The 22987-nt window shown below is 24.1% G+C and overlaps 6 protein-coding genes across 21 annotated transcripts; all 6 read left to right on the plus strand.

The window, feature by feature from the left end:
* The first annotated feature begins 1127 nt into the window (after positions 1-1127).
* LOC145754864 (kelch-like protein 2) lies at positions 1128-6180 on the plus strand. 7 transcript variants are annotated; one of them, XM_082571010.1, is made up of 17 exons: positions 1128-1227; positions 1977-2071; positions 2203-2326; positions 2509-2662; positions 2743-2831; positions 2908-3030; positions 3159-3308; positions 3425-3571; positions 4068-4112; positions 4215-4259; positions 4327-4371; positions 4447-4480; positions 4569-4601; positions 5434-5541; positions 5594-5682; positions 5790-5895; positions 6037-6180. In XM_082571010.1, exons 2-17 carry the CDS (start codon positions 2010-2012, stop codon positions 6045-6047), a joined length of 1365 nt encoding a protein of 454 aa, XP_082427136.1. In that variant the 5' UTR covers positions 1128-1227; positions 1977-2009; the 3' UTR covers positions 6048-6180. The 7 variants fall into 7 exon arrangements, 6 of the variants coding, with proteins under 6 accessions (XP_082427136.1, XP_082427135.1, XP_082427139.1 ...); XM_082571009.1 differs by having other exon boundaries at positions 1135-1227; positions 4444-4480; XM_082571014.1 differs by lacking the exon at positions 1128-1227 and having other exon boundaries at positions 2058-2071; positions 2594-2662; positions 4444-4480.
* Positions 6181-8008: 1828 nt separating this feature from the next.
* LOC145754869 (kelch-like protein 3) lies at positions 8009-9137 on the plus strand. Its single transcript, XM_082571026.1, has 5 exons — positions 8009-8105; positions 8237-8360; positions 8545-8698; positions 8780-8868; positions 8976-9137. Exons 1-5 carry the CDS (start codon positions 8044-8046, stop codon positions 9120-9122), a joined length of 576 nt encoding a protein of 191 aa, XP_082427152.1. The 5' UTR covers positions 8009-8043; the 3' UTR covers positions 9123-9137.
* On the plus strand, positions 9137-11189 carry LOC145754870 (uncharacterized). Its single transcript, XM_082571027.1, has 11 exons — positions 9137-9292; positions 9409-9555; positions 9796-9840; positions 9930-9974; positions 10083-10127; positions 10224-10268; positions 10382-10426; positions 10513-10557; positions 10630-10657; positions 10739-10779; positions 10937-11189. Exons 2-10 carry the CDS (start codon positions 9436-9438, stop codon positions 10744-10746), a joined length of 426 nt encoding a protein of 141 aa, XP_082427153.1. The 5' UTR covers positions 9137-9292; positions 9409-9435; the 3' UTR covers positions 10747-10779; positions 10937-11189.
* A 352-nt stretch (positions 11190-11541) lies between these two features.
* LOC145754815 (kelch-like protein 3) lies at positions 11542-18422 on the plus strand. Of its 7 annotated transcripts, none has more exons than XM_082570946.1 (10): positions 11542-11653; positions 11804-11927; positions 12189-12342; positions 12509-12597; positions 12750-12878; positions 13244-13423; positions 13677-13779; positions 13904-13919; positions 14066-14086; positions 14810-15462. In XM_082570946.1, exons 1-8 carry the CDS (start codon positions 11592-11594, stop codon positions 13909-13911), a joined length of 849 nt encoding a protein of 282 aa, XP_082427072.1. In that variant the 5' UTR covers positions 11542-11591; the 3' UTR covers positions 13912-13919; positions 14066-14086; positions 14810-15462. The 7 variants fall into 7 exon arrangements, 6 of the variants coding, with proteins under 6 accessions (XP_082427072.1, XP_082427070.1, XP_082427069.1 ...); XM_082570944.1 differs by having other exon boundaries at positions 13677-13775; positions 14810-15461; XM_082570941.1 differs by lacking the exons at positions 11542-11653; positions 11804-11927; positions 12189-12342; ... (3 more) ...; positions 13677-13779; positions 13904-13919 and adding exons at positions 15693-15816; positions 16092-16245; positions 16380-16468; ... (3 more) ...; positions 17939-18015; positions 18184-18422 and having other exon boundaries at positions 14039-14086; positions 14810-15546.
* On the plus strand, positions 18323-19722 carry LOC145754816 (kelch-like protein 12). Of its 4 annotated transcripts, none has more exons than XR_014284152.1 (5): positions 18323-18512; positions 18589-18712; positions 18881-18943; positions 19348-19479; positions 19638-19722. XR_014284152.1 is itself a non-coding variant. In XM_082570948.1 (5 exons), the coding sequence occupies exons 1-5, from the start codon at positions 18445-18447 to the stop codon at positions 19447-19449; spliced, it is 279 nt and encodes a 92-aa protein (XP_082427074.1). In that variant the 5' UTR covers positions 18323-18444; the 3' UTR covers positions 19450-19462. The 4 variants fall into 4 exon arrangements, 3 of the variants coding, with proteins under 3 accessions (XP_082427074.1, XP_082427073.1, XP_082427075.1); XM_082570948.1 differs by lacking the exon at positions 19638-19722 and having other exon boundaries at positions 19348-19368; positions 19447-19462; XM_082570947.1 differs by lacking the exon at positions 19638-19722 and having other exon boundaries at positions 19348-19607.
* Positions 19723-20075: 353 nt separating this feature from the next.
* Positions 20076-22826, plus strand: LOC145754717 (kelch-like protein 2). Its single transcript, XM_082570821.1, has 8 exons — positions 20076-20474; positions 20634-20757; positions 20978-21131; positions 21233-21321; positions 21483-21605; positions 21801-21998; positions 22136-22231; positions 22317-22826. The coding sequence occupies exons 1-8, from the start codon at positions 20413-20415 to the stop codon at positions 22332-22334; spliced, it is 864 nt and encodes a 287-aa protein (XP_082426947.1). The 5' UTR covers positions 20076-20412; the 3' UTR covers positions 22335-22826.
* Positions 22827-22987: the final 161 nt, after the last annotated feature.

A 22987-nucleotide genomic window follows, 5' to 3' on the forward strand; every position in this document is an offset into this window, starting at 1 on the left:
CGCTGTTTAAGATAGTTTGCCTTTCTGATATAACAACCTCTGTTTCTAAATAACAGTTTATTAAATATGGTAGTTACTTGATAATATATCAAACTGGATTATGAATACATTGGATAAAAATAATTCAAGGATATTTCAAGAAAGATTACTAAGTTTTTTTCAAGATGAAAGAGAAATACTCATCAGTTGCTAATTTGAAGAGTATAAATCCTGTGATATTGGAGGAAATAATGAATTTTGTTTACACAGAAAAAATTACTTTGACTCAAGAAAATGTATTTGAAATTCACACAGCTGCTGATTACATGCAAATAACAGGTGTGTGTTTTTTAAGGTGTAAAAAATTGTAAATATTTTTTAATTTTCCAGTTTTTAATAGTAAAAAGTCTGTCATTTAGATCTATTAGCTTTCTGTGACAACTATCTCATCAAAAAGTTAAATGTAGAAAATTGTTTCGCAACACTTTTGTATTCACAACATCATAAGGTTTGTAGTTTTATTTACATTCTTATATTGAATTAGAAAGTACATTAATGAGTGCATAATTATTAAATTTTTTTAGATTAAAGATGTGGTTCAAAAAACAATTAGTTTTATTTCTCAAAATTTTGGTCGGGTCATTGTCAAAGAACAATTTCTTAGTTTAAGCTTTGAAAATGTTTTGCTTTTAGAACAAGCTAACACTGTAAGTTGCTTTAAAGCTGATCGGAAAATCATATAAATTTGTTAATTTGACCGGCCTTTTTAAGTAACTACTTGTTACATTTTAGAATACATTAAAATAATAGTGCAATCATCAGTGAAATTGTTTAGTTGTACACTGAGGAGATAGTTTATGATGGCATTATAAGATGGATTAAACATGATGAACAAAATCGAAAGCAGCATTTTGATCAATTGTTTTCTTTGATTAATTTGTCAAAACTTTCTGAAACTGTTTTAAAGTCGAAAGTCAAAACCGAGGTATGGGTGTCAGGTTAAATTGAATGCATTTTAACTCAATTGTGATAATAACATAAAAGTAGCAAAGTCTTAAAATTTGTGTCTAGCCTTGTCACTAATTTAAATCTCTATTATAGAGTCTTGTGCTAACTTCATTGTTTTCTATGAACACGTTGGCTTCTCACTTGTTTTCTGAATTATCTAAAAAAGAATCTGAACTTAAAAAGCAAAGAGAGGAAAGACAAAACCAGAAAAGGGAACTGCATAATAAAAACAGGGAAATGGTTAATATTTTATTGTTTTAGTGTAGAATATTTTTAAAAACAAACTTCTGAATTTTGTAAACATTGTAACAAAGCAGACAATATTACTACCACGACTAAAATAAATTGTTTAATAGTTGAGTTGGGTAAGCACATTTTTTAATTTGAATGCAAAAAATTTTTGTTAAAAAGCACTTAGGCTAATCTAGTGTACTTATTAAATTTATATGTTTTATTGTTTTTTAGTAAAATAAATGACGAAATAAATTTAAAAATTTATTGTCTAACAATGTTAAGGCATTTTTTGTTTTTGTAAAACAATTTGTTACTGTTTACATAATTTTTATTTTTTTGTTTTTTTATTATGTAGGAAAATTTACAAGCCTGTTGGTGCACAGACCAAAATTAGTGTCATGTACTGTTATATGTGCATCAGTAATTGAAATAGAACATGTTTGATTACATTAAGATTTATAACTTTTTAATATATGTTTTTTGTAACCTTACTTTTATTTAGGGAAATTTAAAATCAAATCAAAATTTTTTTTTGTTGTATTTTTGTTATCAAAAGTGATTGTCCATAATTTTTTAATTGATTTTTATTTAGCAATGCAATATTTTAGTTTATCTAATTTACATCGTATTAAGATAGTATCTTCAATTTTTATATTTTGTGTATTATGGTTTTTATTACTTTTATAAAAATCGTTGCCAATTATTTACATAATTTTATCTGAAAGAGATTCTTTAATTACCTTTTAATTATTTAGGTTTTTGTTAAGGTAAATTAGGGTTGTTTAAAAATGACTGATAGTGAAGAATATAAAGGGGATCATTTTGCCAAAATATTTAGCAAATTAAATGAGTAAGTAACAAATTTAAAAATGGTTTTTAAAATTATTTTTGCTAAACTTTATATTTTTTGTTTGTGTTAAATATAACTAAATAAAATAACTACTCTATGTATATTTTTTAATTATTTTATGGTTGTTACAGGGACCGAAAAAACAACAAACAATATTGTGATGTCAAAATCAAATCTGATGACACAGAATTTTCTGCACACAAACCGATTATGGGTTTGTTTTGTGAATTTATGGAGAAGTTGTTTTTTTCTGAGGTAAATATAAAGATAGCACGCTGTTTAAGATAGTTTGCCTTTCTGATATAACAACCTCTGTTTCTAAATAACAGTTTATTAAATATGGTAGTTACTTGATAATATATCAAACTGGATTATGAATACATTGGATAAAAATAATTCAAGGATATTTCAAGAAAGATTACTAAGTTTTTTTCAAGATGAAAGAGAAATACTCATCAGTTGCTAATTTGAAGAGTATAAATCCTGTGATATTGGAGGAAATAATGAATTTTGTTTACACAGAAAAAATTACTTTGACTCAAGAAAATGTATTTGAAATTCACACAGCTGCTGATTACATGCAAATAACAGGTGTGTGTTTTTTAAGGTGTAAAAAATTGTAAATATTTTTTAATTTTCCAGTTTTTAATAGTAAAAAGTCTGTCATTTAGATCTATTAGCTTTCTGTGACAACTATCTCATCAAAAAGTTAAATGTAGAAAATTGTTTCGCAACACTTTTGTATTCACAACATCATAAGGTTTGTAGTTTTATTTACATTCTTATATTGAATTAGAAAGTACATTAATGAGTGCATAATTATTAAATTTTTTTAGATTAAAGATGTGGTTCAAAAAACAATTAGTTTTATTTCTCAAAATTTTGGTCGGGTCATTGTCAAAGAACAATTTCTTAGTTTAAGCTTTGAAAATGTTTTGCTTTTAGAACAAGCTAACACTGTAAGTTGCTTTAAAGCTGATCGGAAAATCATATAAATTTGTTAATTTGACCGGCCTTTTTAAGTAACTACTTGTTACATTTTAGAATACATTAAAATAATAGTGCAATCATCAGTGAAATTGTTTAGTTGTACACTGAGGAGATAGTTTATGATGGCATTATAAGATGGATTAAACATGATGAACAAAATCGAAAGCAGCATTTTGATCAGTTGTTTTCTTTGATTAATTTGTCAAAACTTTCTGAAACTGTTTTAAAGTCGAAAGTCAAAACCGAGGTATGGGTGTCAGGTTAAATTGAATGCATTTTAACTCAATTGTGATAATAACATAAAAGTAGCAAAGTCTTAAAATTTGTGTCTAGCCTTGTCACTAATTTAAATCTCTATTATAGAGTCTTGTGCTAACTTCATTGTTTTCTATGAACACGTTGGCTTCTCACTTGTTTTCTGAATTATCTAAAAAAGAATCTGAACTTAAAAAGCAAAGAGAGGAAAGACAAAACCAGAAAAGGGAACTGCATAATAAAAACAGGGAAATGGTTAATATTTTATTGTTTTAGTGTAGAATATTTTTAAAAACAAACTTCTGAATTTTGTAAACATTGTAACAAAGCAGACAATATTACTACCACGACTAAAATAAATTGTTTAATAGTTGAGTTGGGTAAGCACATTTTTTAATTTGAATGCAAAAAATTTTTGTTAAAAAGCACTTAGGCTAATCTAGTGTACTTATTAAATTTATATGTTTTATTGTTTTTTAGTAAAATAAATGACGAAATAAATTTAAAAATTTATTGTCTAACAATGTTAAGGCATTTTTTGTTTTTGTAAAACAATTTGTTACTGTTTACATAATTTTTATTTTTTTGTTTTTTTATTATGTAGGAAAATTTACAAGCCTGTTGGTGCACAGACCAAAATTAGTGTCATGTACTGTTATATGTGCATCAGTAATTGAAATAGAACATGTTTGATTACATTAAGATTTATAACTTTTTAATATATGTTTTTTGTAACCTTACTTTTATTTAGGGAAATTTAAAATCAAATCCTGAAACTCAGTGTGGCCGAATGCCGGTATATAAATTACAAACAAATATTTATTTAAATAATATACAATAATTTATTGTAAATGTAAATCTTTTTGTAGGTTGTTTTATTTTAATTTTTTTTATTTAGAGCCCCAATCAACCACAAACTTTTCATCAGCCAAATTATTTTGGGGTATATGTTTTTTTAACAAACCAAAAATTTTTTTTTATTTATAATTTTTGCTATATTTTTTATTTAGCAAAATCAACAACAACAAGCTAACAAATCCAAAAATGTTAAATGGGTAATTGCAAATTTTATAAAGATTTGGTTTAATAAACGGCAATTGTTCTATTTTTAATATTTTAATTTTTAGCAGCACCAAATACAGCAAATACAGCAAATACAGTCTTGTAAGTATATCTTTTATTAACATTTTATTTAAAAAGTTTTTTAACATTAAAATCTATTTAACGATAATTTTATACTTTAAATTTTTAGTAAGAAATAGAGCTGTATGTAATGATTTTAGAGGTAAATATTTAAATTATATAAATACTGTTTTATTTTAAATTTTTGTTATTTAACAATTTATCAAGCAAAGGTAATGCAACTGTGGTTTGATTTATTTTAAATTTTATTATTAAAAAAATAATATTTTAATTCAACCCTAATATTTGTGTTTATTTTTAGATGATTCAAATTAATAAGTGACATTTAAAAAAACTTCTTTTGATCATAAATAATAGTTTTTATCTTGTTCGTGAATTTTGGATTAATTTCAAAGGAAGAAATTTTTTGTCCTATTTAAAATTAACTTTGTAGCTGTAGCATATAACCTAATATTTAAGACTTGATTTTATATATAACTTTACTTAATATTATCTTTGCTTTACATTTTAATTATTGATTAAGTTTCTATTTTAGAAGAATAGTTACTTTAAAAATATTTTGCACAAGTTTTATTTTTCTTTAACTAATATTAATGCAAGTTCATGTGTATATTTTAGTTTTTTGTGGTGCTGTTTGTATAAACAAAATTGATATTACATTTTTCTAAATGTATTGTATATTTATAGTTGCATTTTATTTTAGCAATGTTTTAGGTTTCATTATTATCACTAAAATAACTTCAATATTTTCTGTTAAATTTTTAGATTTTTGTTTTTAATTTCTAAGAGTTTTGTCAAAGTTAATTAAAATATTTTTAAAAAAATGACTGAAATTAAAAAATACAAGGGGAACCATTTTGCCAAAATATTCAACAAGTTAAATGAGTAAGCAAAACATATATCAAAAGTAATCCAAAAAAATCATGTTTTTTACTTTTTTGTTATCTTTTTTTGACTTTTTGTGGTTATTACAGGGATCGGAAACACAACAAACAGTATTGTGATGTCAAAATTAACTCTGATGACACAGAATTCTCTGCACACAAACCAATTATCAGTCTGTTTTGTGACTTCAAAAAATTGTAAATATTTTTTAAATTTCTAGTTTTTAATAGTAAAAAGTCTGTCATTTAGATCTATTAGCTTTCTGTGACAACTATCTCATCAAAAAGTTAAATGTAGAAAATTGTTTCGCAACACTTTTGTATTCACAACATCATAAGGTTTGTAGTTTTATTTACTGTACAACTTTAATATAACTTGGTAAGGTAATACTTATATTGAATTAGAAAGTACATTAATGAAAGAATAATCAATAATTTTTTTTTAGATTGAAGATGTGGTTCAAAAAACAATTAGTTTTATTTCTCAAAATTTTGGTCGGGTCATTGTTAAAGAACAATTTCTTAGTTTAAGCTTTGAAAATGTTTTGCACTGTAAGTTGCTTTAAAGCTGATTGAATATTTATATTAGTTAGTTACCTTGACCAGCCTTGTTAGTAAATATTATCAAGTAACTACTTGTTACGTCTTAGAATACATTAAAATAACAATACAATCATCAGTGAAATTGTTTAGTTGTACATTGAGGAGATAGTTTATGATGCCATTATAAGATGGATTAAACATGATGAACAAAATCGAAAGCAGCATTTTGATCAGTTGTTTTCTTTGATTAATTTGTCAAAACTTTCTGAAACTGTTTTAAAGTCAAAAGTCAAAACCGAGGTATGGGTGTCAGGTTAAATTGAATGCATTTTAACTCAATTGTGATAATAACATAAAAGTAGCAAAGTCTTAAAATTTGTGTCTAGCCTTGTCACTAATTTAAATCTCTATTATAGAGTCTTGTGCTAACTTCATTGTTTTCTATGAACACGTTGGCTTCTCACTTGTTTTCTGAATTATCTAAGAAAGAATCTGAACTTGAAAAGCAAAGAAAAGAAATACAAAACCAGAAAAGGGAACTGCAAGACAAAAACGTGGGAATGGTAAATATTTCATTGTTTTAATGTAAAATATTTCTAAATCCAAATCTAAGTTCTGAAAATACTTTTAAAATAAAAACAAACTTTTGAATTTCATAAACATTGTAACAAATCAGACAATATTACTACCAAAACTAATATAAAATGTTGAATAGTTTACTTTTTTGATATTACTGGGGAAGGGTTATCATAAATTAAATTAATTTTAGTTGTTTATAATTATTTAATTTTGAACCCATATTATTTAAACCCATATTATTTAAGCTTATTTTAAGTTCTACCTAGATAACCTGCCTTGGCAAAGTAATTTGATAGCAACCTTAGCAATTTAAACTAAATATTGCCTTAAAATGTGTTGTCCACTATTTAATTTGCATGTCTTTCTCATTGGAAAAACTGAATTTAATATATTTTCAACTTTGTATTAGTAAAAGAGAATGTCTGCACAATCAGACCCCAGACTATTTGGTAAGTAAAAAAAGGGATAAAACATAACAAAATGATATAAATTGTGATTGTATAATTGCTTGTTGTTAATACCATCTAGTCTGGGGTATAGCTACTGTTAAGATATCTAACTTTTAATTTTTTTTTTTGTATATATCTTTAACCTCGATGTGGAAAAGTCGAATGCGCAACTCAAACATAGTGTAACATCAGTTACTCCAACCCAGTCTCGAGTTGCCTGTGGCGGTTTGGGATATTATAGATTATAATTGCGCAATAATTATGCTGCTGATTAAGTGCTGGCTCAGCAGGAGTTTATACCGTTTATAGCTCCTTACTCAAGGGCGCTACAGCATGAGATCAGTGAGGATTGAACCTACGACCTCATGTGTGGTGTAGAAAGTGTTTTTACCATTACACCATGCTGCCGGATAACGTATATTCTTTCTATTACTAAACATTTATGTTTGTGTTAGGTTTACTATAATTTATGTTTTATGTGAGTGTTTTAATTGGGTAAAATATTTTTTGCAGGTATCTTCTACAAATAGTGTTTCTTTTATTGATTTGTCAAAAGCAGGAACCTCAAAGTCAAAGCCAAAATAAAACAACAGAAATATTCAAAACTAAAACTTGCACAAAGTTTCAAGTATAGCTGCAGAAACAAAAAGAAAATATAAAGTAACAACAATAAAATGATGACAGGAAACAATATTAATAAAACACTTGCAACAACAACAACACGAAATATTTACAGCAACTACTTCAAGAAAGTAACAACAACAATATTATAAAACGGTCACAAAAACCACGATGTATAGCAGTAATGTCACTATTTTTATAAAAACACAAGTAAAAACATTATGATCATACATATTATGAAAAAGTACTTTTTTGTTGTATTTTTGTTATCAAAAGTGATTGTCCATAAATTTTTAATTGATTTTTATTTAGCAATGCAATATTTTAGTTTATCTAATTTACATCCTATTAAGATAGTATCTTCAATTTTTATATTTTGTGTATTATGGTTTTTATTACTTTTATAAAAATCGTTGCCAATTATTTACATAATTTTATCTGAAAGAGATTCTTTGATTACCTTTTAATTATTTAGGTTTTTGTTAAGGTAAATTAGGGTTGTTTAAAAATGACTGATAGTGAAGAATATAAAGGGGATCATTTTGCCAAAATATTTAGCAAATTAAATGAGTAAGTAACAAATTTAAAAATGGTTTTTTAAATTATTTTTGCTAAACTTTATATTTTTTGTTTGTGTTAAATATAACTAAATAAAATAACTACTTTATGTATATTTTTTAATTATTTTATGGTTGTTACAGGGACCGAAAAAACAACAAACAATATTGTGATGTCAAAATCAAATCTGATGACACAGAATTTTCTGCACACAAACCGATTATGGGTTTGTTTTGTGAATTTATGGAGAAGTTGTTTTTTTCTGAGGTAAATATAAAGATAGCACGCTGTTTAAGATAGTTTGCCTTTCTGATATAACAACCTCTGTTTCTAAATAACAGTTTATTAAATATGGTAGTTACTTGATAATATATCAAACTGGATTATGAATATATTGGATAAAAATAATTCGAGGATATTTCAAGAAAGATTACTATAAGTTTTTTTCAAGATGAAAGAGAAATACTCATCAGTTGCTAATTTGAAGAGTATAAATCCTGTGATATTGGAGGAAATAATGAATTTTGTTTACACAGAAAAAATTACTTTGACTCAAGAAAATGTATTTGAAATTCACACAGCTGCTGATTACATGCGAATAACAGGTGCGTGTTTTTTAAAGGTGTAAAAAATTGTAAATATTTTTTAATTTTCCAGTTTTTAATAGTAAAAAGTCTGTCATTTAGATCTATTAGCTTTCTGTGACAACTATCTCATCAAAAAGTTAAATGTAGAAAATTGTTTCGCAACACTTTTGTATTCGCAACATCATAAGGTTTGTAGTTTTATTTACTGTACAACTTTAATATAACTTGGTAAGGTAATACTTATATTGAATTAGAAAGTACATTAATGAAAGAATAATCATTAAAATTTTTTTAGATTGAAGATGTGGTTCAAGAAACAATTAATTTTATTTCTCTAAATGTTGATCAGGTCTTTGTCAAAGAACAATTTCTTAGTTTAAGCTTTGAAAATGTTTTGCTTCTAGTACAAGCTAACACTGTAAATTGCTTTCAAGCTGATTGAATAATTATATTAATTTGTTTAACTTCATTGAGGAGATAGTTTATGATGCCATTATAAGATGGATTAAACATGATGAACAAAATCGAAAGCAGCATTTTGATCAGTTGTTTTCTTTGATTAATTTGTCAAAACTTTCTGAAACTGTTTTAAAGTCGAAAGTCAAAACCGAGGTATGGGTGTCAGGTTAAATTGAATGCATTTTAACTCAATTGTGATAATAACATAAAAGTAGCAAAGTCTTAAAATTTGTGTCGAGCCTTGTTACTAATTTAAATCTTTATTATAGAATCTTGTGCTAACCTCAGTGCTTTCTATGGACAAGTTGGCTTCTCACTTGTTTTCTGAATTATCTAAGAAAGAATCTGAACTTGAAAAGCAAAGAAAAGAAATACAAAACCAGAAAAGGGAACTGCATGATAAAAACGTGGGAATGGTAAATAATTCATTGTTTTAATGTAAAATATTTCTAAATCCAAATCTAAGTTCTGAAAATACTTTTAAAATAAAAACAAACTTTTGAATTTCATAAACATTGTAACAAATCAGACAATATTACTACCAAAACTAATATAAAATGTTGAAGTTTACTTTTTTGATATTACTAGGGAAGGGTTATCATAAATTAAATTAATTTTAGTTGTTTATAATTATTTAATTTTGCAATATTTTTTAGAGCAACTTACAGCCCCATTTCAACCCACACTCTGGTTATTTTGGGGTATGTGTTTTTTTTTCAAAAAACAAGCAATTTTTTTGTTCAAATTTATTAAAACTATTTTGGCGTATTGTTAAGTTATTTTTATACAGGAAATAGAACCATCACAAGGTAGTCCATCGGATGGTCCTTTGTGGGTATGCACAATTTTTAATTAAAATGCATAAGTTAAGTTTATATGCATTTAGGTTTACCTCTGGACCTATTAAATTAATATATGTTATTGTTTTTATTCTTTAATTCAGATTAATGTACAAGATTCATTCAACCCACAGTCAAACAGCGTTAAGGTATTTTTAAGTTTTCAAAACTTACTATTGTTATTTTTTAATTTTTGATTATTTTTTATTTAGAATAGTTGACAAACCTTTTTTATTTTTTTTAAGGAAAAATCAAAACCAATACCTGGCCTTCGGCATAGTCGATTGAGGGTATATAAACTTTTTTAATTACAAACAAACACTTGTTTAAATACATATACAATAATTTAGTGTAACAGTAAATTTTTGTGTTCATTTTTTAATTTTTGCATAATTTTGTTTAGAACAACTTTCCACCACACATTTTTCCACAGCCAAATCATAATAGGGTATATGTTTTTTTACTAAACCAGAAATTTTTGTTTGTTGCTTGTCATAGTTAACTTTTATAATTTTTCCGATATTTTATATTTAGCCAAGTGAACAACAACAAGCTAACACAGCCAAAAATATTACGGTGGTAAATGTAAATTTTAAATAAGTTTGGTTTAATAAACAGCAAATGTTCTATTTTTAATATTTTAATTTTTAGCCGAACAAACAAAAACAAATAAAGTCTTGTAAGTATATCTTTTATTAACATTTTATTTAATAAGTTTTTTAACATTAAAATATATTTAATGATAATTTATACGTTTTAGATTTTTAGTAAGAAATAAAGCTGTATATTATGATTCAGAAGGTAAATATTTAAATTATATAAATACTGTTTTTTTTAATTTTTGTTATTCAACAATTTATCAAGCAAGGGCAATGCAACTGTCGTTTAATTTATTTTAAATATTATTATCAAAAAAATATTATTTTTATTCAACCCTAATATTTGTGTTTATTTTTAGATGAATCAAATTAATAAGTGACATTTAAAAAAACTTCTTTTGAACATAAATAATAGTTTTTATCTTGTTCGTGAATTTCGGATTAATTTCAAAGAAAAAAATTCTTATTATTTTAATTTTTAAAATAGTTTGAATTATTTTAAATAACTATTTTATATATAACTTTACTTAATATGCACAATTGAACTATTTTGAAGTTTTTGCTTTACATTTTAATTATTAATTAAGTTTCTATTTTTAATATCTATGGCCTTATTTGCTACCTAAAACTATTTTTTACTTATATGTTATTTTATCTTTTACACAAAAAATAGTATCTAATACTATTAAATTAATTTTCGTTTTAAACTTACTGCATATCATTGATCCATACATTAAATATGCTATTTATTCTTTCGTTTTTTTATTGTATTAAGTTCTATTATTGTATGTGTATAATTTAGTTTTATATTTTTCTTTATGGTGCTGTTTGTTTAAACTAAATTAATATTGCATTTTAACTTGATAGTTTTGTATATTGGTAGTTGCATTTTATATTATTAGTATTACAGGTTTAAATATTATCCCTAAGTATAATTTTCTTATTTTTATTAATTTTTAGATTTTTGTTTTTAAGCCATTAGGAATTTTTTTTAAAGTAAATGAATATTTAAAAATGACTGATGGCAAAGAATATAAAGGAGATCATTTTGCCAAAATATTTGACAAATTAAACAAGTAAGGAAAAAAAATTATTATTTGAAATAAAAAAGTTTTGCTTTGATGTAATATATTTATTTTCTAGGCATTATTTTAATTTTTTGTAAGCCGTAATTGTACTTTTTATTTAATTTTACTGCTATATATATTTCCCTGTGCTTATTTTAGGGATCGGAAGAACAACAAACAATATTGTGATGTTAAAATCAAATCTGATGACACAGAATTTTCTGCACACAAACCAATCATCAGTTCATTTTGTGAATTTTTGGAGAAACTGTTTTTGTCTGAGGTGAATATAATAATAACATAGTGGTTAAAACAGTGTGCGTTTTTCAGGTAATTCTGTTTCTAAGCCAGTTTGCACAAATACAGCTAATACTTTTGTTGTTAAATAATATTAAACTGGTATACTATTAAACTAGGAGTATGATGATAACTATCAATTATTTTAAACAGAAAGGTTGGGTAAACTTAATGTTTAACTAGGTTAGGTTGGGTCTATTATTTTATAATTTACTAAAACCAATTAAGATAAAAAGAATTTTTTAAGATGAAAGAGAGATACTCTTCAGTTGCTGATTTAAAGGGTATAAATCCTGTGATTTTAGAAGAAATAATGAGTTTCATTTATACAGAAAAAATCACTTTAACTCAAGAAAATGTATTTGCTATTCGCACTACTGCTGATTACATGCGAATTATAGGTAAATTTATTTGTTTTTTATTCAAGTTTGGTGGACATTTTCTTTTCAACGGAGAGAAAATTGTTTTAATTTTTTTTTTAATGAAAAGAAAATTTTCTTTTTAATAAAAAAAAAATTGTTTTTATAGGATTTATGAGTTGTTAAAAATAAACTGTTTTTTTTTTAGATCTTTTAGCTTTTTGTGATGAGTATCTGATCGAAAAATTAAATGTGGAAAACTGTTTAAAAACACTTTTGTATGTACAATATCAAAAGGTCTGTATTATGTTAATCTTTAGTTAATTTTTGTTTAATATTTGTTTGGTGTTGCCTGCAACTTGTTGTCAGTTGGTATCATACATATGAAGAAAATTATTTTTTTTAGTTGGTTTGATTGAAAACTATTATTTATTTAAAATATGTACCAGGTTGAGATTGTAGTTGAAACAACATTGGATTTTATATCAAGGAATGTTGAAAAGGTCTTTGCTAAAGAGGACTTTCTTAGTCTTTTTTTTGACAACGTGGTTCTGTTATTAGAGAAATACAACTGCAAAGTAAGTGTTTTATCCATTTCAAAAATTTTAAAATAAATTAAAACTGTGTGGTCAAAGCATAGGTTTATGCATAAAATTCATAGTTTAGGTATTTTAGTTAAGTTATAAGTTACATTTTATGCCTGTTCAATTTAGCATTTGTTAATAAATAAATGAAGGTTTCTTATGTTATCATTAAAGCATTAATGTAATGATTAAACCTATTTTACTTGTAAAATAACACAGTATAAATTTTTTTCAATAATAAATAGAATGTTTTTATAAGTAAATTGTGTATTAAACTTAATGGTTTAATTTTAAAGGGGTTAGGGGGGGTTACATTTGTGGATATTGTAAAAAACTCTTTTATAAATAAAATAAAACAGAAAAAGGATTTTAAGAAAAACACAGTAAATGATTCAACTGAAGAGATAGTGTATAGTTCAATCATAAAATGGATTAAACATGATACAGAAAATAGAAAAAATCATTTGAATCAACTGTTTGCTTTGATTGATTTGTCAAAACTTTCTGAAACTTTTCTAAAAACTGAAGTTAAAACAGAGGTAAGATAAATAAAATTGAAGACCTATTACAGCCAATAGAATTATATAAACATTGCAACAACAAACCTTAACTTGTTTCTGTAAATTATAACGTTGAAGATGCTGTTAAAATATTTTTAAATATTTAAAATATTTATTGGCAGGAAAAATATTTTTAACAGTGTGCATTCAATACATTTTTCATTGTCAATTCAAGTTCAAACATTTGTTGTACGATATGCTATAGGGTTAACATTTTTAATCGCTTTTGTAGAGCTTGGTGCAAAATTCAGCATTCTGCATGGACTTGTTGGCCTCCTGCCTATTTTTAAAACTTGATGAATTAAGAGAACACTATTCTGTTCGTTCTGATGTAGGTTGTTTGTGTTATTCTCAATATATTTATTACTATTAAATGTATAAATCGTAAAAATGTAAAATTTTCAATGGCTAAATTAATTTTACATAGCAAAGAATATTATTTTTTTTCTTTTTATTTAGAAAAATAAAGATGAAGGTATGTTTTTTATATTACGTATAAAAACATATATTAAAATGTTAGGGTTATAGTTGTTTACCTTTAAATTTTTTAAATTTATATTACCTTACAATTTTTATTATGTTTTTTTTATTTGGAAAAACCCCACCAAATGAAACACATAGAGCGAAAAAGAACATTAAGGCGTAAGTAGTTTTTTTTAATTAGAAGCAGTTAATTCATTACAATTAATTTGGTTTAACTTTTTTACTTAAAAGAAGTTAAACATTAATACAATAAAATTCGTTTGGTACAACTATAATTTTTTAAATTTGTATTTTATTTTTTTAATTGGGTAAAGTCGCAGTGGACTATATTTCAGATTTGTATATAATACATAACATTTTTTTTATTTAACTGTTAAATTTTAAATTTATAGTTATTTTTTTTTAATTAAAAAACTCCTTACAGCTAACTGAACTGTTTTGGGTTTTTATAGTTTATTATTAAATTAAAAGCAGGTATATATTAATACATTTGATTTTTTTGGTTTAACTATAATTTCTTAACTATATTTTAATTATATATTAAGCAAAAACATTAGTGGTAAGTACTTTTTTAGCAAATTTTAATACAGTTAAATTACTTAGGTGTATTTGTTATCTTTTAAATTTATATTTTAATAATTTTTTTTTATTTAAAAATTTTTACAAGATAACAAACCCAAACTTTTATTTTAATTTAAACCAATTATAATTTTAATTAAATTGTATTTATTTACTTTTATTATTAAGTACCGATGTAGTCAAAGTTTAAGAGTACAAAAAAGTGAATATTTTTAATATCTGTTAAACAGTTGTCTGTAATTTGCCTGTTTTCTATTTTAATAATATTTTTCTAATTATGGAATTTTTTATATGTTTTTTTAGGAAGTTTGGGGGGTATTAACTGAATCGTTTTATCTTCAATTGAAAACAAATGTTTATATAGTATTATTACCATTTTAATTATTGATTATATTAAATTTAAATCATAGACTTTTATGTAGAATGCATGTCAATACTTGATGCTAATAATTATAATTTTTATTTTTACAATTTAGATAATTAGCTAATACTAATGTAAATTATTGTTTTAAATGTTATTATTAATTTTTTTTAACATTTGAATTCTAATATATACCAAACTATATTTTTTTAAAAAAATTATTCTCTTTTAGTTAAACTTGCACAACTGAATAAGATTTAAATATTTTACGTAACACTTAAATAATCAATTTTCTCATATTGTTTTTATGTATTAAAAACTAGCAATATCTAATGCAAAAAATTATTTTAAAAATTTGTTTAAACAAGATTTATTTTTTGTAGCTTATATCAGTGTTATTTTTTATGTTAATTTAATTATTGTGTTGTATCTTAAAATACTTCATCGTTTAACCCAAATTCGCATTGCATTTTTTTAAATTATGTATTTATTTAGATTTATGGTTTTCATTCCTTTTATAAGATTAGGAATTGTTTGTACATTTTATTTTAAATCTAAGCTTTAAATCTTTTATCTTATTTTTAGTGTTTGGTTAAAGTTAATTAGGGTTGGTAAATATGACTGAAGGTAAGGAATACAAAGGAGATCATTTTGCCAAAATGCTAAGCAAATTAAATGAGTAAGTAAAACAAATTTAAAATAAAATTATTTGGAAAGTTTTGTTTAATTAAAGATAAGTATTTAAGTACTTAACTATCTAATTTGAATGTTATTGTTATGTGGTGATATTAAGTCTTTTTTAAACTTGTTAATTAATCATTTTAGAGACAGGCAAACAAACAAGAAATATTGTGATGTCGTAATTAAATCTGACTCCACCGAATTTCCTGCAAACAAATTAATTATTGGATTATTTTCGGAGTTTTTAGACAAGATGTTCACTGCTGAGGTATGTTGTTAAAATTATGTTTTTTTATATACTGAGCTTACTTATGCTTTTTAAGATGACATTGATAACGAAATAGTATAATTAAAAAGCTTTATGGTTGTTTGTTTATTATAACTGAATCCTTGTTTGTTTATTAAAAATTAAATATTGATATACAGCAATTTTGACACAATATGTATACTAATATCAAAGACGAAATAAAATAGCTGTTTTAGTTTAACCATATTTAATATATTAAATAATAAAAATAAAATTATTATATTTAAATTATTAAGATGAAGGAGAGATACACTTCAGTTGCTGACTTGAAGGATATAAATTCTGAGGTATTTGAGAATATCATGAATTTTATTTACACAGAAAAAATTACTTTAACTCAAGAAAATGTATTTGATATTCGCACGGCTGCTGACTACATGCGAATTACTGGTGCGTTTTACTTTTTATTTTTTTAAGGAATAAGGTTAAACAATTATCTTTTATATGACACTAAAAAAAATTGTTTAATTAGTTTTATACAAAAAAATAAAATAAAACATTAATTTTAAACAAAATTTTGTTAGATCTTTCAGCTTTCTGTGACGACTATCTGGTTAAAAAACTAAGTGTGGAAAATTGTTTGACAACGCTTTTGTATGCACAACTGCATAAGGTTCATATTTATATAATTTCTTCTATTTTTTTTGGAAGACTGCTATTACACAGCCTTAATTATTTAACTTGGTGGTATTAGTTTTTGCTATCCAATCATTACTTGGTTTGATGCCCAAAGAAATTTCTATGCTGTAGTGTCAAATATACTTCTGTTACTTTGAGCTGAATTTTGTTTAATGTAAGTTTATGCCCATTTCATTTTTTCTCTTATTTTTATTCAAACTTTTTCATTTTTTTATAGATTGAGAATATAGTTAAAGAAACCTTAGATTTTATTTCAAGAAATGTTAACAAGGTTTTTGCTGATAAGCAGTTTCTTAGTCTTAGTTTGGACAATGTTGTGCTTTTGTTGGATAACCGCAATGTAAGCGCATTTTTTAAATTATCATAACAATTTATGATTTTTTGCTTTAAATATATTTTTATTTACTAGATTAGCATTTTAGATTAGTTTTTTTTTTGAATTATAAAGATCTTTAGGGGTCAATAATATTAATTAATACCATCAAGGCTTGGTTAAATTTAATGCATAAAGTGTATTTATAATTTACAAACATGATAATATTTTTTAGAACTGCAAAGAACCAAATTTAGTATTGGATGTTTTACTCGATAAATTTGTTGTAAAAGAAGGGTTGGTGTTTGAGTCCATGCTAAAATGGATAAAACATGAGGAAGAAGATCGAGAGCAGTATTTTGACCAACTGTTTGCCAAGATTGATTTGTCAAAACTTTCTGAATCTTTTTTAAAAACTAAAATTAAAACAGAGGTAACAAAAAGGCAGATAAAATAATAGACATTTTAATACATCATATATCAAGTTTTTTATACAGTATGACGTTTTAATAATTTTAAATACAATATCAGCTGTCAGAACACTTATTATATTAACAATTCACTAGAGTGTTATTGTTTTTCAAATTAATATTGACAATAACTTTTATGACCATATCTAAAAAATTTTGTAGGTCTGATAATAAATATCATGTATAGTAAACATGTCACATTTTCTGTTGTAAACTAGGATATTGAGTTGGGAATTGTTTAATTTAGTTTTATATAAAACCGTGTTTGATATTATATTTTTTTTAGAAACTAGTACTAAACTCCTTAAGTTGCATGGACATGTTGGCTTCCTTCTTGTTCTCCGAGTTATCTAAAAAAGATTTGGAAATACAAAAGCTAAAAAAGGAACTTGATGCAAAGAACACTGGCTTTGTAGTTTTTTTATGTTTAAATATCCAATATTTCTAAATTCAAAGTCGACTTTATAAAAATTTAACATATTTCTTAACATATTTACTTAAAATTATAAAAAGGTTATTAAACAATATTTACTTTTTTAGAATTTTATTTAGTATGGTTTTTTATTAAATTTTTTTATATTTCGTACATTAAGAAAAAATAGGTACTTTTTTATTTAAGATTTATTTAATGTAATTGAATTGTTTTTAATTTTCTTTTTAGAAATTTGAAGGGCCAATGGGTCCAAAAAATCCTTTTTCTTTCTCAGGAAAGAAAAAAGAAGTGATTGGAGTTACGAAGTAAACAGTTTTAAAAGTCTGTTATATTACTATGGTTAAAAACTAATTGATTTTTGTTGAGTATTATTATGCTATTTAACTTTTTTACATCAAACTAGTAATACATTTTTTTTCTGCTTTATTTATTTCATTATAAATAGTTGTATTAATAATTGTGTATTTTTTTAGAACATTTCATTTAGCTGCACGCATTAGAAAAAACAAATTTTTAAAAAAAAATTTTTATGAAGTTCATATAGTGTTCACTTTTACTACCTGCATATTTTAATTCGTTTGTATTGCCCATTACAAAAGTATTATATTTACTAATAGAAATCTGTTATTTTGTTTTATTTGTTGCCATTAAACTGTAACTTTTTATTATATTATAAACCTTCAATCCAAATTTTGTATTTTTAAAGGTAATGTAGGTTTAAAATATTTATTAAAATGACAGTTATTTGTGAAAGAGAATATAAAGGAAACCACATCTTAGACATTTTCAACAAACTAAACAAGTAAATCATCTTTCTTTTAAAGTTGCCAGTTAAACATTTATGATATTGCTTGTTATTTTACTTTTTTTGTATGTAGTAATAGAAAGAGTTGCAAAACATTTTGTGATGTCACAATCAATGCGGATTCTCAAGAATTCTCGGCGCACAAACCAGTGCTGGTTCTTTTCTTTAAATTCTTCGAGAACCCGTTGGTGTCAGAGGTAAAGAAAATCAATTTTTTTACATATCGTTCAGTATTTAAATTGTATCTTTTTTCTAAGTAATACAGATTTAATTTTTATAATAAATACTAGTTTATTAAAAGTCATGTTTAATGCATTAACACTTCTAAGTTTAAAAATTTCAAATGGTAAATTTTTTTTAACCAGATGATGGAGAAATACAGTTCTTCAGTTAATGTTCATGAGATCAGTCACAACATAATGGAAATGGTTATTTCATTTATTTATACTAAAGAAAATTAATTTTTTGGAATATTTTTTAATTAAAATAGTTTACAAACCTTCTTTATTTAATTCAAAACCATTACATGCAGTTCAGCATAGAATGAGAGTATATATATTTTTTCAATTACAAACAAATATTCTTTTAAATACATATACAATAATTTAGTTTAACAGTAAATTTTTCGGTTTGTTTTCAATTTTTACATTATTTTTGTTTAAAGCTACTTACTACCACAAGCACATCAACAGCCAAATCTTATTGTTTTTTTAAATAGGATTTTTTTGTTTGACACTTAATAATTTATCCAAAAATATTACGGTGGTAAATGTAAATTTTATTTAGGTTTGGTTAAATAAACTGCATTTGTTCTATTTTTTTTAATTTTTAGGAGAACAACTCTGGAAATCTCGTAAATTCACATTTTAAGTAAAAAGTTTTTTAACACTAAAATCTATTTAATGTTAGTTTATACATTTTAAATTTTTAGTAAGGAATAATGCTGTATATTATGATTCAGAAGGTAAATATTTAAATTATATAAATACTGTTTTTTTTAAATTTTATGTTATTTAAACTTTGTCAAGCAAAGGCAATGCAACTGTGGTTTGATTTATTTTAAATATTATTATCAAAAAAATAATGTTTTAATTCAACCCTAATACTTGTGTTTATTTTTAGATGAATCAAATTAATAAGTGACATTTAAAAAAACTTCTTTTGATCATAAATAATAATTTTTATCTTGTTCGTGAATTTTTTATTAACTTTAAGAAAAAATATTTTATTATTTTAATTTTTAAAATAGTTTGAATTATTTTAAATAACTATTAACTCTTATTTAAAATTAACTTTGTAATTGTAGCATATAGCTCATTATTTTAGACTTGATTTTATATAAAACTTTACTTAATATGCACAATTGAACTATTTTAAAGTTTTTGCTTTACATTTTAATTATGATTTAAGTTTCTATTTTTAATATCTATGATCTGTTATATTTGCAATTCATGCTTTATCTGCAAATGATGGACTAATATGCTTTTATTTGCTACCTAAAACTATTTTTTACTTATATGTTATTTTATCTTTTACACAAAAAATAGTATCTAATACTATTAAATTAATTTTCGTTTTAAACTTACTGCGTACCATATTGATCGCGTACATTAATTACGCTATTTATTCTTTCGATTTCATATTGTATTAGTTTCTATTAATGTATCCATGTGTATACTCTAGTTTTATATTTTTCTTTATGGTGCTGTTTGTTTAACTAAATTAATATTGCATTTTAACTTGATAGTTTTGTATATTGGTAGTTGCATTTTATATTATTAGTATTACAGGTTTAAATATTATCCCTAAGTATAATTTTCTTATTTTTATTAATTTTTAGATTTTTTTTTATTTTTTAGATTAGGAATTTTTTTAAAGTAAATGAATATATTTAAAAATGACTGATGGCAAAGAATACAAAGGAGATCATTTTGCCAAAATATTTGACAAATTAAATGAGTAAGTAAAACATATTTTTATGGTAAATATAAAAAGTTTGCATTGACGCAATTTATTTAATTGCTAGGTATTATTTTTGTTTCATTGTAAATTGTAACCGGACTTTTTATTTAATATAACTGCTTTATATATTTTTTAACATTTCTGTGCTTATTGAAGGGATCGCAAGAACAAAAAAAAATACTGCGATGTAAAAATCAAATCTAATGCTACAGAATTTTCTGCCCACAAACCAATTATCGGTTTGTTTTGTGAATTTATGGAAAAACTGTTTATGTCTCAGGTAATAAAAAGCTTAGTGGTTGTATTTTAAAAATACAATAAATTGAAAACCAATAAGTTGTAACCCTAGTTTAATAAATATTCCCATATTATTAAACTGGTAGATATATTATTAAACCAAACTATTCTGTTTATTATTTTATGCAATAAGTTATAACTAGGTTGCTCATTTACATCAAAATTAAATTTGGTATGATTAAAATAACACGTATTTTTCTAAGATGAAAGAAAGGTACTCTTCAAGTGCTGATATGAAGGGTATAAATTCTTCGACTTTGGAAGAAATAATGAATTTTATTTACACAGAAAAAATCACTTTAACCCGAGAAAATGCACTTGCCATTTACACTGCTGCGGATTACATGCAAATTATGGGTTAAATTATTTGTTTTTATTAAATCGTAGGCATAAATCTTTTGCTAGCAAATATATTGTTTTAATACACTTTTTAGTTGCCTAAATGAAATTGTTTTTAGACCTCTTGGCTTTCTGTGAGGACTATCTAATTGAGAAGTTGAATGTTGATAATTGTTTGTCAACACTTTTATATGCACAACAACATAAGGTTTGTACTTTTTGTAATCATTATTTAATTTAAGTCAATTAGTCCATAGCTAGTTATTTTGTGCCTAAATTTGCCTCATATTTAACTGTAAGTACAATTTTTTCTAAAAACTCATTGTTACCTAGATGCTTTATCTTTATAACAATCAAGCTGCTTTTTAGATTAGGAGTCTAACTGAGAAAACATTGGACTTTATTTCAAAGAATGTAGTAAAAGTCTTAGGTAATAAGCAATTTCTTACGCTTAGTATCAACAACATTGTGCTTTTGTTGGAAAGACACAATGTAAGTTAAATTTAGTAGTAAATATTTTAATGTAATAAAAGTTATTAAGTGTGTATTGTAAGTATATTTTTTATGGTAAATTAATACAAAGGTTGACGTGGTGTGCTATTTAACCTTTGAAAGAACCTTGGGTAAATTTTAAAATATCTTTAAACCAAAATCTTACTTAAAAAGCTAGTGATTATATGTGTTTAGAAATACCCGGAGATCCCAACCAGATGGACCAATACAAAGATAGCACATAATTCCAGGGAGCAAATTGTGTATAGCTCAATAACAAAATGGATTAAACATGATGAAAGGAAACGAAGAAAGTTTTTTGATCAAGTGTTTCGCATGATTGATTTGTCAAAACTTCCTGAAACTTTTTTAAAAACAGAAGTTAAAACAGAGGTAATGGTATAGAGTTAAAGGAAATTTAGGGTTTATAAAAGAAGATAGGTATACATAAAAATGTAACTTACTTACTTCAGTAAATGTTTTTTTTGGGGGGGAAATTTGTACTTGATAACAATTTATTTGATTTGTAGAGTCTTGTGCGAAACTCACCAGTTTGCATGGACCTGTTGGCTACTTACCTGTTTGACAAACTGGATGAACTAAGAAAAAAAAACAATTTTCCCAGGGTATGTTTTTTTAGTAAAAAAATCATGTCCTTAAAATATTATTAAAATATATAATTATTTTGATTTATTTTATTTGAATATTTAGGGAGCAGAAGATCGGTAAAAGGACTAGCAAGTAAAAGAATTAATTTACTTAAGGGACTGTTTTTGTAGCAATAACTTGTATCTAAAAAATATATAAATGTAATTTGAGCTTTTTTTAAATTAGTAGTTATTTTTTTTGCATAAAATTTAGAACTAAATTAAAATTCCAATTATATATTTATGTTCTTGTTAAATAAAACAATGGTAAACTGACTTTAATTCATCAAACTTTCACTGTCATATTGTTTTTATTATTTTGTTAAAATATATTTTTTTAAAACATTTACGCTTGTATGTAAAATTTACTTTTAAAAAGGTAATTTTATTTACTTACTTTTTTATATTGCAATATAATATGCAACTTTGCCATGGTCCTGACCACATTTGTTATATGATGTATTGCATATAGAAAAAATATTATATTTAAAAAGAATAAAGTTATTTTTAAAAGAATAAAGTTATTTTTAAAAATATGGTGCAATATATTAATTTTCTGCAGTTTTTTTATTTTTCTCATTTGTTTTCTTTTTCGTTGTACTATTTTTATTGAAATCTTGTACTTTTTTTAATTATTTATTTAACTAAATGTCATGTAAGACACACTGTAAATTAAATTTTTTTATATTTCCTTTTACATTTCTTATTCATTTAATACTTAATTTTTTTTTAATT

Source organism: Corella eumyota, chromosome 6 (assembly GCF_963082875.1).
Source record: "Corella eumyota chromosome 6, kaCorEumy4.1, whole genome shotgun sequence".
In the NCBI taxonomy this organism is placed as follows: domain Eukaryota; kingdom Metazoa; phylum Chordata; class Ascidiacea; order Phlebobranchia; family Corellidae; genus Corella; species Corella eumyota.